The 13,981-nt window shown below is 37.4% G+C and overlaps 1 protein-coding gene across 3 annotated transcripts in view; it reads right to left on the bottom strand.

Moving 5' to 3' along the window:
• The window catches only part of LOC148868042 (Insulinase (Peptidase family M16) family protein), a 69,727-nt gene that overhangs the window by 35,106 nt on the left and 20,640 nt on the right, over positions 1–13,981 (bottom strand). For all 3 annotated transcript variants that reach the window (XR_016108166.1, XM_088973726.1, XM_088973727.1), the window contains 2 exons: positions 9,888–10,121; positions 9,156–9,304 (listed from right to left, as the gene is read on the bottom strand). Coding sequence is in view for 2 of the 3 variants with exons in the window: in XM_088973726.1 (XP_088829852.1) it covers positions 9,156–9,304; positions 9,888–10,121 (383 nt within the window). In the remaining variant the exon portion in view is untranslated. The remainder of the gene's footprint in view (positions 1–9,155; positions 9,305–9,887; positions 10,122–13,981) is intronic.

Below are 13,981 nucleotides of genomic sequence, written 5' to 3'. Positions count from 1 at the left end.
AAAAAGTTACAAACCAAAAAAGAAAATTGTACAGTGTTACAGTCCCAAGAAGAAGATCAGAACTCCTTCGAAAACTTCACCAAATCAGATGTTGTTTGTAGGAAGAGTATATTAGGTCTAGGCAACACCAGATCTAAAGTTTGGCCTCAAACCAATGTCTCACAAGAGAGATCTAACGAAATCTCTCATGTTGGTTGCGCAAAGAAGACTGAACAAGAAGGAGTTGATCAAAACAGCCTAATATGACAGGATTACTGCTTCTAGTGAGTTTCACGAGAGAGAGAAAATAGATCAGAGAGCAACCTGCTCTGATAGCATGTCAGCACTTGTGTGAATAGAGAGAAGAACAAGAATAATCTTAGAGGTGTCAAGAATCAATGACCCCCCCCCCTCAAAGAGTCTCTTATATATTAAAAGATATGTACAATTACAAGAATGCCCATATAGGGCTGAAAGAGTAAAGAAGAATAAGAAGTATAAGTAACGTACAACAAGGACTATACTAATAAGACACATCAAGTTATAGAGTTTCCACATGAGTTTGTCTTGTGCTGCTAGTGACAAGCCCAGATAAAGGAGGGTGTCAAGTTGGAAGCTAGCGTTAAAACCTTTGCAGAATTCTCAGGATATGGAATAGTAAAGTAAATCGAGATGCACTTAGGATTGGAGATTGTAGTTCAACAGAGAAGAGAGAAGAGAGAAAAGAGAAGAATGTTTTCTCAATACTAAAGATGGTGGCGCCTAAGTTAGTATTTATACTTAGGGCGATAGTTCACAAGAAATACAAGAGGAAAGGGCAGAAATGCCCCTACTAGGCCATAGGCCGCTACACATTACAACACTCCCCCTCAAGTTGGAGCATATAAGTCAATCATGCCCAACTTGTCACATAGTTCATTATGTCGTAGATAGTGAAGACCCTTTGTAAGAACATCTACTAGTTGTTCCTTGGAAGTGATGTAAGGAGTATAGACTTCCCCCTTTTCAAGTTTCTCCCTTATGAAGTGCTTGTCAACTTCAATATGCTTGGTCCTATCATGAAGAACTGGATTGGCAGCAATATTAATGGTTGCCTTATTGTCACAGTAGAGAGACATTGGGCCATCAACAGAGAGACCCATCCAATCAAATTCTTTACCCATTGTACTTCAACAACTCCATGCGCCATGGTTCTATACTCGGTTTCAGCACTAGATCTAGCCACAACACTTTGTTTGTTGCTTTTCCAAGTAACCAAGTTTCCACCAACAAAGGTACAATATCCACTAGTTGATTCCCTATCATCAACTGCCCCAACCCAATCTGCATCTATGTAGACCTCCACTTTCATATGATCATGTTTCTTGAAAAGTAACCCAATTCCTGGATACTTCTTCAAATACATAAGAACCCTCTCAGTTGCCTCTAAATGAGAGGATGTTGGTGCATGCATAAACTAAGTACACCAACAGCATAAGCTATATATGGCCGAGTTATTGATAGGTAGAGAAGTCTTCCTACCAGCCTTTGAAATTTCTTGACATTTGTCATGGGTTCTCCAATACAACCACCAAGTCGATGGTTTTCCTTAATAGAAAAATCTACAGGCTTTGCTCCTAACTTTCTTGTGTCCTGCAAGAGATTTAGGACATACTTCCTTTGGGAAATAAAGATGCCCTTTTTTGACTGAGCAACGTCAATACTAAGGAAATAATGTAGTTGTCCCAGATCTTTCACTTCAAACTGCATAGCAAGGGATTCTTTGAACTTTTTAATCTCAGAGTACCAATTCATCGTAATCACAATGTCATCAACATAGACAATTAATACCACAACACTCTTCTAGTTTCTCTTGACAAATAAAGTATGGTCAGATTAGCACTACTTGAACCCAATTTACTAAAGGGCCAAGTGAAATCTACTAAACCAGGCCCTTGGGGATTGTTTCAAACCATATAAAGATTTTTTTAGTTTGCAGAGTTTCCCTTCACACCCTTGTGCTACAAACCCAGGAGGTTGGATCATGTACACTTCTTCTTCCAGGTCCCCATTTAAAAACGCATTTTTGATGTCCAGTTGGAGGAGCTCCCAATCAAAGTTAACAGCCAAGGATAGTATAATCCGAATAGTGTTCATTTTAGCAACCGGACCAAAAATCTCAGCGCAGTCAACCCCATACACCTAAGTATACCCTTTTGCAACTAACCTAGCTTTATACCTCTCAACTGACCCATCTGCTCTATGCTTTACTATGAATACCCACTTGCATCCCACTAGCTCTTTGCCTTCAGGAAGATTCACCAACTCCCAAGTGTTGTTTTTGTGAAGGGCACTAATTTCTTCATTCATTTCCTCTGTCCATTCAGATATAGATAAGGATTCTGCAACACTTTTGGAAATGGAGACACAATCAATAGCAGTCAAAAAGGCACGAAACGAGGGAGTAATGTTTTTGTAGGACAAGAACTGAGCAATAGGATGCTTATTAGTACATGATTGAACCCTTTTTCTGAGCAATTGAGACATCAAGATCATTAGAAGAGTCATCAATAGAAATAGGTTCAGTAATATCAAAAGGAACAAGGGTACCCGGATTTTCCTTCAAGGAGTCAGATGGTGTTGGATGTATAGTCTCAAGTTGCTCCACGGCCTTTCAGTTCAATTGTCCCTTATGGCGCCTCAAGAAGACAAGAAATGGAGAGGAGTCAAGAATAGAGGGAAGAGGAATTTGAGGAGTTGGAGCTTGCCTCTCCTCCTTCACACTATTCTCCCCCTGGGGAGAGGCTTGGAAGAAGGTTTTAGATTCAAAGGACACATCCATCGACACAAAGTACTTATGTGTGACTGGATTGAAGCATTTGTAACCTTTCTGAGAAAAGGGATAATCCAAGAAAACACATGGAACAGATTTGAGATCCAATTTACCCCAACTGGGAGAAAGATCATGAACAAAACACTTACACCCAAACACACGTAGGGGAATGGAAAATAAAGGGGATTGAGGAAAAAGAAGTTGATGTGGGGCCTTGTATTGCAAGAGGCGCGATGGCATGTGATTAATAACATAAGCTGCAGCCATCACAGCATCAACCCAAAACCGTTTTGGAACATGCATATGAAGCATCATACTACGGGCAACTTCGAGGAGATGGTGGTTCTTCCTTTCAACAATGACATTCTATTGTGGTGTTCTAGCACATGAGCTTCTATGAAGAGATCCATGAGAGGAGAAAAACTCGACTAAGTCATGATGGAAATACTCCTTTGCATTATCTGATTGGAAGATTTGGACTTCAACATGAAATCGAGTGAAAACCATGCGATGGAAATCTTGCACAACCTTGGGTACATCTTCTCTCGAATGCATGGGATATAGCCAAGTATATCTCGAATAGCCATCAATTAAGTTGATAAAGTACTTGTACCCACCCTCAGTAGATATTTTTACAGGGCCCCAAACATCAAAAAAGACAACATGAAAAGACAATGTAAATATTTTATTATTTGATGAAAAAGTTGTTCTACAATGCTTGCTCAACTAACACGTTTGACAATGTAAACTAGTAATAGACACTGACTTGAATAATTCAAGAAACACAACTTTCAAAGACTCAAAGGACAAATGACCAAGGTGATTATGCCAATAACCACAGTTCATTGTTCTTTGACTGACTCATAAGACTCACAGATTGATGCCACAGGACTAGCTTTATTCTCCATAATGTAGAGGCCATCAAGGTTTAAAATGTCGATGTCGATGGAAATGTTGTTTACCAAAATATAGGACATATGTCAAAAATGTCGAGGGGAAATATTGTAAAAATTAGAGACATTCTAGAAATATTATGAAATATGTGGAAATATGCAATGATATTTTGTAAAATGATAAAAGAAGCATTAATACATATTTATAGACTATTATCTTATTCCCAACCATTATATAAAGCTAAGAAACTAAGATCAATAACAAATTAGTAAATGACAATTTACTAATTTATTATGCATTTTGATGTTTTTACAAGGTTATCTGATATTTTCTTTTCTTATTTTTAATTCTGATTTATTATAAATTCTAATATATTTATTTCACACTAGTAAATAGAAATACATTTTTTCTGATATTTTAAATATTAAAGTTATAATACATTATGTTTTATTATAAATTTAATAAACTGATTCTCCTTTTTGTACTATTAAGATTATGATAAATTCTGAATTCTTAAAAAACTTAATGAATTTATTATGATGTTTAATACTAGATTTATAATAAATTATGATTTAGTACAAAATTTAATAAACTTATTCTGATTTTTTATATTAAATGTAGAATATGATTTATTATAAAATTTAATAAACATTTTCTGATTTTAATAAATATTTTAAAAAATAATTAGTTAATATTTTATGTTTTATATTATAAAGTAATTAATTTATTCTTTTGTTTTATATTTTGTTAATTCTTTTTTATAAATATTTTATTTGAAATATTAAATAGAAATTATTAATGGAATAATTTATATTAATATTATTAATGTACATTAGTCGACATTAGTCGGCATCCTGTCTACATAATAGGAAAAACTATATTTTTTTTGGTTATTTGGATCGATTTGGTCTCAGTCGATTTTTGAAATATAGGAAATGTTGACCGAAATAATGTAACTTTTATATTACCATCCATTTTCATGACTGTGAGCCTCAACATCAACATATGTCAGGCGACATTAGTGACATTTGAAACCATGGAGGCCATCAATCATATTTCATTTACCAATCGTCCTCCCCGAGGTTAACTCCCGGAAAACACAAGAATGGGAAAAAAAAGTCACACAACAATTTAAGGATTGAGTAAAATACTGCTTATAGATAACAAATTAATAGGAAGCTTAGGAACATGAAGGGTATTGGATTAGACAAGACCATCGAGAAGGGATACAGGTCCCTGACTAGCAATGGTGGATAGAGACCCATCAGCAAGTCTCACTTTATCCCTTCTAGAGAGAATAGTAGGTCTGAAAAAGATCGGACTTACCAGTCATATAGTTTGATGCCCCTGAGTCAATGACCCAAGGTGATTCGGGAGCAGAGGTACACAGATGAAATGCAGAAGCACCTTTACCTGATGTAGAAGTGAATGACGTAGAAGGGGTAGGAACCGACCTATCTATCTGCCCGAGTGTCCTACCATACAGATCCAAATGATCTCTGAAGGAGTTGATGATGTCTTCCTTGGGATTGGAACCACTGGATATTCTTGGGGAAACACAGTAGTCTGATTATTCTGCTGATAGTCTTGTGTGGCTAGATTTGCAGAAGTAAATTTCTTCTAAGGAGGCTTCTTTGAAGTGTCTTGATTTTTGGTTGCCCACTTGGGCTTCCCCACTAACTCCCAACAAGCTTCTCGAGTGTGTCTAGGTTTCTGGCAGTGAGTACACCACAGCTTGTCTTTATCTTCACCTTTCCTTGGTTCTCCCTTTTTCATTCCTATCTTCACCTTTCCTTGGTTCTCCCTCTCAGAAACATTCATGAGATTTTTTCTACTCTCTTCAGATTGGACTAGAACATATATTTCCTGAATTGAAGGTAGTTCCCTACTTCCCAAAATCTGCACCCTGAGAGGCTCATAAGCCAGATTCAGCCCATGCAAGAAAGCAAAAACCCGCTGTTGGGAGACAAGTTTTTTATAGTCTTGTGCATCTTCATCATTCCTCCAGTCAATGGTCTGATAACAGTCCAGTTCCAGACAGATGTAAGGGTTGAGTAGCATGTAGATAGGTTACGGTCCCCTTGCTTACATGTAGATGATTCTGCTTGAAGTTGATAAATCTTGGCAAAGTGCCTCCGTTCAGAATAGGTTGCCTTGGTTTGTTCCCAAATTTCACAGGTTGTGTCAACCCATATGAAATTTTTCCTTACATGAGGTAACATGGAGCCTAACAGCCATGACATAACCATGCTGTTTTCTTGATCTCATCGATCATGTTCAGCAGTACCAGACTTTGGTTCTTTTATTTTTCCACTTATATAACCAGCCTTCCCCCTAGCCGTAACATAAAGTTTGATTTGGACCATTCCACATAGTTCAAACCATCAAAGGGGGTAATAGACATAGAGAAATTCATGTCGTCCATCCCCCCATTTAAGTTTCCTTGCTGGGAAGTAATACTAGAGGTTGCTGAATCCTCAATAGCCATTTTCAAAGAAAATCTACTGCTGTTTTTTCAAAGACCGAATCTGATATAGAGGATTTTTTGTCTAGAAAAAAAAATAGGAGCCTCCAAAGAATGTTTAACAGTACTATACGTGATAACTCTTAGTTGAAACACCTCAGTTTACAGGAGGAGGAGACCACCAGTCCCTACAATCCTCAAAACTGTGACATTCACAGTGATAAAAGGTTTACGTATGAATGTAACAGTGCATACCTGTCTTCCACGACCCACAACACAGAAAAAAACCCTCAGAAAATCAATTTCTGGTGCATTCGGCTGCCACCACAAACCCAGAAAAACACCTTACTGCATCCAGTTGCCACCACAGATCTGGAGAGATCTTTTACTGCATTCGGCTGCCAGCACACCCTTCTCCTTGGTACAGCAACCAAGAGAGAAGAAAGAAAAAAAAAATCAGGGACTGAAGGTTGAGCCCAGAAGAAGAAACCACGATCTTGAGAAAAAACAGATTTCCAGAAAAGGAAAGAAATCACGATCTGAGAAGAGAAGCTTGCGCCCAGATCAGAGATGCTCTGATACCATGTAGTTCGACAGTTGGGGCGACAGCTCATACGAAATACAAGAGGAAAGGGCAGAAATGCCCCTACTAGGCCACAGGCCGCTACACATTACAACAGAGACCAAGAGATAACTCAATGTGACCATTTCCGGTACCTTGATTCAATAATTCATAGCAAGGGATGAGGAGGATGTCACCCAAAGAATTAGAGCAGGGTGGGCAAAATGGAGGCCTCCATCTGGACTTTTATGTAATAGGTAAATACCACTTAGAATAAAAGGAAAAATCTTTAAAACAGTCATAAGGCCAGCTATGTTGTATGGAGCAGAGTGTTGGGCAGTCAAGAAACAACATGCCCAGAAAATGAATGTGGCAGAAATGCGAATGCTAAGATGGATGAATTGAAAAACTAGAAAGGATAGGATTAGGAACGAAGCTATCTGTAGGAACTAGGAACCTAGGAGTAGATCCAAAAGGTGATAAAATGAGAGAGAGTAGACTAATATGGTTTGGGCACATGACCAGTTAGAAGAAGTGATCTGTTACACATTGAAGGGGCTAGAAGAGCTCGGGGTACACCAAAAAGGACATGGGTAGTAGTAAGAAATGATTTAAGCACTAATAGTTTAACAGCAGATATGTGTGTTAATAGAATGGATCAGCAAAACATGATTCATGTAGCCAACCCCATGTAGTTAGGATAAGGCATGGATGATGTTGATATTGATGATGATGATATCAGGAAATCCTTATTAAGGCAAAGTTTAGGAAGATTACAAATACAAATATGTACAGTGCAAAACAAGTTTTAGAAATACAATATACAAGGTTTTTCACTGTACATACTGAGCCTATAAAATAGAAGTTTTTTTTTGAAGAAGAAGAAAGTAAAAAATAAAAGTATTATTGGACAAGAAATACAAAAGAACTCCTTGGGAAAAGTGAAGGCTGAGTTAGAAGACACCCAAAACATGCAGAAGTTTCCTACAGTCAACCCATGGAAGACAGACCGCCAATAAATGCCTAACATTCTCCATCATTGTATCATTTCTTCAGGAAACTCCTTTTTTCTTTGTTTTTAGCTATAAATACAATATTCACCCTCCCTCCACCAAAAAAACGCTATTATATTATATCTTATTTGTATGGGAAACTCATTATTTTCTGATCAAATGACTAGAATTGTTCTGTTCCACTTATATTATTTCCTATTTTGCTTCTTCCCACAAAATCCAATCCTCTGAACTCGATCAGCATTGGCAAAGTCATACCATTTACAATATGATTCATGAATCAAATTGTAAATCACAGATTCTAATTTGAATAGTATGACTAAATTCTCTTCAATAAAATGTCACGATTATCATGTAAATCCTATAATTTGATTAGTCCATCTTAAGATTATTTTATTGGTAATTGTGAAACTTCATTTAATTATAAACAAAATATTTACAAATTACCTCCAACCAGGCTGGATCTAGAACATCCACACCCATATACTAAAACTATACAAGAAGGCTCAAAACAGTTGATCCCTAGAAACCCTTAGTTTGGCTAAAGTATCAGCCAGACCATTTGCTGATCGTTCTATCCTTCTCAAAGTAGCCCCTATTTCCATTACAATACATTACAATCTCCCATACACACCTTGGCTGTTACTGTTCATCCAAGTTATTACCAACTTTAAATCCCCTTCTACCACCACTTGTTGAAAGTTCAGTTGCTTGGCTAGTCAATGGACTTTTGTTTTAAACCCCTTTCTAAAATAAGACTTATTAGGGTTATTTAAAGACCTTTGAATTTTGCTTTCCATCATAAGTAGATTAAAAGGCCAACATGTGTGGCTTAATTGACAAAGTCAAACTTGATTGTATCATCTTGCAGTAATTGTGTACAAGTGATAAATTTTGTTTCGATAAATACGTATGTGATGAATGTGATTGAAAATGGTGTAAAATCATTTTTATATATATTTAACTATTTGGTTTTTTGCTATACATATTGAATTTTTTGACAAATATATAGAAAATAAAGATAATATTATGATTACAATTCAATTTGATTAAACTTCCTATTCAATTTACAATACTCCAATTTTCAAAACATTGACTTCACCCTTTGACCAAGGCAAGCAGCTGGTAGTGGAAGCAAAGAGAGAATTATCATCGACTAATGGCCAAGCCAAGAAAATAGAAAATAATGAGAAACAAAAAGAAACTATCAATGACAAGAGTATAAATAATTAAACAAAGTGGACTCAAAACTTTGTTTCATGAGATAGGGAGAACTACAATGGAGAGAGAATATCAATAAATACATTTTTCAAAAATTAAAATACCAACTATAACAACTTGACACAGACTCCACTCAACCATATGGACTCCACAAGTATGAACTATAACATTACAATGACAACAACAACAAGAATCTGTAATAAGAGATACCTTTTCTAAGCCAGAATCTGTAAGATGTATAGAAATACCAAAGATGTATGCTACAGAAGATCTATTCATTCCTTCATCTCCAACACCAGCAGATAATGAAGATGCCCAACCTTTAGCTTTTAGAAAGAAAAGCAAGCTTCCCCTGCCCTCTGAAAACCAAGATTTTATCTAGTCGATATAACATTTATTCTATATGTTTTGGGCTATGTTACGCTGGAAAGAAGAAACAGAAAAGAGCAAGAGTGAATGTAAAAAGGAATAAAAGTATTATCTACGTCCCTATTAAGGCCTTTAAAGAACAGTGACAAAGAACCAATTAAATAATGTGCATGCAATGCCAGAACTTTCCCTATGCATGATATAACACGTATAACAACATTAAATGACACAAATACCAACAATATTAAATAACACATATACCATAATCCATACCAAAAAGTTCCTCAAAACAACCAAGTACTATAATTACTAGATATTAATAAAGCACTAAACTCAATAGAACGTAATCCAATATCTTAGATAAATTTGAAACAGTTCTAGGCAAATTAAAATTTTAAGCACATATCGCATCTTGTATCTCAGAGTTGTCCCAATGATGCACTGCACTCAGAAAAGCCCAACAAAGTACTGAACCACAAGGGATATTTTCCAATATCTTTAACATATTTAGATCAGTTTTAGTTAATTTGAAGTTGCAGAGATAAATCCACCAAAGCAAATAATATAGCTTACCATGCCCCATCAGATGGGCTAAATAGTCTTCTGGTTTCGTCAGGTATTCATTATGAAGACACGGCAAGGTCCATGTTAAATTGAGGATATGAACATCTTTAACTGCCTCTAACCTGTAAATTCTACCAGCTTTCCAGATAGGACCTTCCTTCTGGTAATCAGGCTTTAACCGAGGACCATCTCTGACATCACTGAACAGCTCAACAACCCAATTCTGAAGCACATCTAGAGACTCTGCAACACAAGGAAAAACCATAATTTATATAGGACAAGACATTAAAAAAATACAACATAGAAACTGTCTTTTTGGTTGCCATTCTATCTTGTACATTAAATATAATAGAATAGAATAAGCCCTACAAGATTGTGAGTAAAACAATAAAAGGGGCCTGATTAGGTCAATCAGATAAATTAATTTAAGAAAATAAAAATAGAAAAAAAAAAAGGAATGGAGCAAGAAAATTAACATAGAGAACCTGAGAGAACCACACATTAATAAAGATGGCAGAAAATCATATGAAGCAAGAAGAAAGAGGAAGGCTAAGAGGGTGGATAGGCCCAATACGGTCAGTCTGTGCTGGACACTTGGATGTCATGCCAACACTTGATGGTCCAAGCTGAGGCCAGCAGAAAAATAAATAAATAAATAACCTTGGAACTCATGAACAAGGTACTACAAGAAAAGATGTATTTTTTTATCAAAAACAGAAACTTTTATTAATAAAAGGTGATGGAAGAAGATACAACAGGAAGGGGGGTAAAATCTCTTACCCCACCCTAAAAGTAAAACATCACATTACAACACAGCCCAAAAGAAACTAGCTCTTCCCACCCCTTGTTTAGCTAAATAGTCTGAAAGAATTGGCACTCCTCTTGGACCACTGAAACTGAATTTGCATGTCTTGAGTGAGCTGGTAAATTTTCTTTTTTTCATTCGAGAACTTCCACAAGCTAACATCTTCCTTTTGCAGCCAGTTAATAGCCAATCTAGAGTCACCCTCGACCAGCAACTTCCTAATATTCAGCTGTTTGGTTCTTTTTATTCCTTCTAATACTGCTGAAATTTCAGCTCTCAGAGAATCCCCCAACCTATAGGCCCTGAAAACATGGCCAAAATTCGACCTTCTTCATCCCTAAACACTCCACCTATACCTGAAGAGCCTGGGTTTCCTTCGTTGCTGCCATTAAAATTCAATTTAGTGAACCCCAAAGTTGGAGGAGACCAAGTTGGAACAGGGGAATTAATCAACCGAGCGGACCAGGCTACTTCTTTCCAATTTCTAATGATATCTCCCGCTGAGAATCCTTCAAATAGCTTCATAGACTTGACCAAATGAACCACCCTACCATAGATTAAATCAATGATGGCTTCTTTGTTCTTTTCTTTTTCGTGGAAAATTCATTGATTCCTTTCCTCCCACACTGTCCAGCATACAGATGCTCTTACACATCTCCACAAGATTTTACCCCTCTTTTCTAAACCCCCCACTGAAGTAGAGTCAAACAAGCTTTGCACACTTGGGGGGTGGGCCACCTGCAACCAAAAAGAGAAAAAAAACAACACCAGATTTATGATACAAAAGAACAGGAAACTAAAACATGATAACAGCTCTCACCATTCTTCTTACATAAGATGCACCAGTGCAAGGATAAACACCAACTTGGCCTTTTCTTTTGAAGTAAGTCACAAGTGTTACACTTTCCTAGGATAGCTTCCCAGCAAAAAGCACCTACTCTGGGAGGAATTGGTCTACCCCAAACTTCCGGAACCGGGAAAGGAAAATCAAGTGCCGATTGGGAATGGGTTAATTCCTTGAAAAAAGAAGAGCAAGAAAAGATACCCGAGGGAGTAGGAGCCCAAATCCTATTGTCCAATCTAGAGGAGTCAACAACTACCTCCTCCAGAATCTTGAGCAAATTAGAAATGGAATCCAATTCGGAGTCTCTAAGAGCCCTTCGAAAGCCCAGGTTCCAATCAGGGCCAGAATTAGAAAAGGTTAGGAAGGTAGCAATAGGCTCATTTTTAAACCTTGAGAGAGAGAACAAAGAAGGAAATTGCTCTTTCAAAGGTGTGTCACCCACCCAGATATGTTCCCAAAATCTAACAGAATTACCAGAGCAAAGGTCATACCTGATAAAAGGAAGGAAGGACGAAAGAATAGCATGAATAGACTTCCAGGGAGAAGCTCTTGTGGCCCTAGATGAAACACCCATGTCCCAGCCATCTACCTCTTGCCCATGAATACTTAGGATAATTTTAGCCCACATATTATCCCTTTCCTTTGCCAGCCTCCATTAGGGTTGTTCATAAGAAGGCCCAACCCGACCAAACCAACCAACCCGGACCGACCCAACCCGAGTCGACCGGGTTTTCATCAGCACGGGTCGGTTTCGGGTTGTGCAAATTCCTAAACCGATGATTCAGGTCGGTTTCAATTTTCACACAAGAAAACCGAAACCGATCCGAACCAAACCGACTTAGGTCCTAGTTCAAACATGAAGTTCCAAAGCCCATCAGGCCACCTAGTTTTTGAATGGTTGCAAGAAACTTTGGATTAGTCAATAGTGATTAATGAACAACTTTTGTGATTAACTTTTCATTTAAATTTTATCATAGGAGATGGCTAAAATGATGTTCAATTTATGATTGTTTTTAAAATTAGCAAGATTTTATCACGGGGATGAACTTAGAACCGAAACCGACCCAAACCAACCCAACCCGACTCAAACCGACCAGGTCGGTTTTGCTTAACACTGGGCCGGTTTTGGTTTCTATGTCAGGTAACCTGACTAGGTTGGGTCGGTTGGAAAAACCGCAGTAAACTGACCCAACCCGGCCCGTGAACAGCCCTAGCCTCCATAACCATTTCCCCAACAGAGCTTCATTCTTCTTCTGCAAATTACCCAAGCCAAGACCACCATTTCCCCAACAAGAAAAGATGTATCAAAAAACAGGAGTAACAGTTCAATTTAATATTCATTTAGTATGTAAAGCATGCCATGCTTTATGGATTTTGACCTTTGGGCACTTGAACACATGGCAATTGGCACACATGCCAGTTGGCTGAACTACAGAAGAAGTTCAACATTTATCAAAAATGAAATGGTTTACTCGAGAAAAATATTAACTTCCTATTACTTATTCCACATATATTAATAGATTAACCAAGAAGACTCCAAACCATCCATACTCATATTTCCAATATTGTTTTGACATCCAACCAACCTAAATACAGTTCATAATATTTAAAAGGGCAACCTAGTGCACAAGGCTCCCACCCTAGTCACCCAGGTCGCAATGGAGCAACCACACCTAAATACATTTCATAGTATTTAACCACATAAGAAACACCACAAAAACTCATTCTGGACTTTCCAATCCCAAATTATCCAATTTTGTAGACTGGACATTTGACTATCTTCACTTCCTAGGACATAATTGACTTCAATGAAAGACTTATTAATTGATCCCACAATCTAGAACTCAAGTTTTCTAGACTATTTGACTCAACAAACTTCTACCATTAATAGATGCACTCACTAAGGCCTCAGAACTCTATTCCACTCCTTCGCAAAGACCAAAAATACCCTTTAATAAATTTCCATGTTAAGACTAAAATACCAGCCTTTTTTGGTCACTGAAGGATCCAAATTCTCCAATTGATCTGAATTTTTAAACGTAGGTGATAAACTCATAGAACCATCACATATCCAAAATGAAAGCCAATCCAATGCCAACATCCAAACCATGTAATTAGATTGTAAAGGAATTTTTCTTATCATTTTTGGAAATCATGGATTAAATTATCTTCTCCAACGCATATTGTAAAATAACATTGGGTACCAATACATTTGATAATCGATAACAATAAAAAAGATTTGCAAGAAATCTAGCTAATACATTGGGATATTGGCCAAAAATAATATGCAGAGGCATACATCCGTATGGAATAGAATGTATAGACCCGCCCTAAATGGGGGTGGGATGGGGATGATTTCCCCCCGCATGGGACGGGAACGGAGAAATTTCCATCCCCGTTGGCGGGGACAGGGAGAGCACTCTCCGCCCCGCGGGGACCCTGATCCCCACCCTG

The sequence above is a fragment of the Nelumbo lutea genome, chromosome 2, assembly GCF_056320005.1.
Source record: "Nelumbo lutea isolate HS-2025 chromosome 2, American lotus-T2T, whole genome shotgun sequence".
NCBI classification, from domain to species: domain Eukaryota; kingdom Viridiplantae; phylum Streptophyta; class Magnoliopsida; order Proteales; family Nelumbonaceae; genus Nelumbo; species Nelumbo lutea.
Note: the sequence above shows the minus strand (reverse complement) of the source record. Positions and strands in the feature narration are given on the sequence as shown.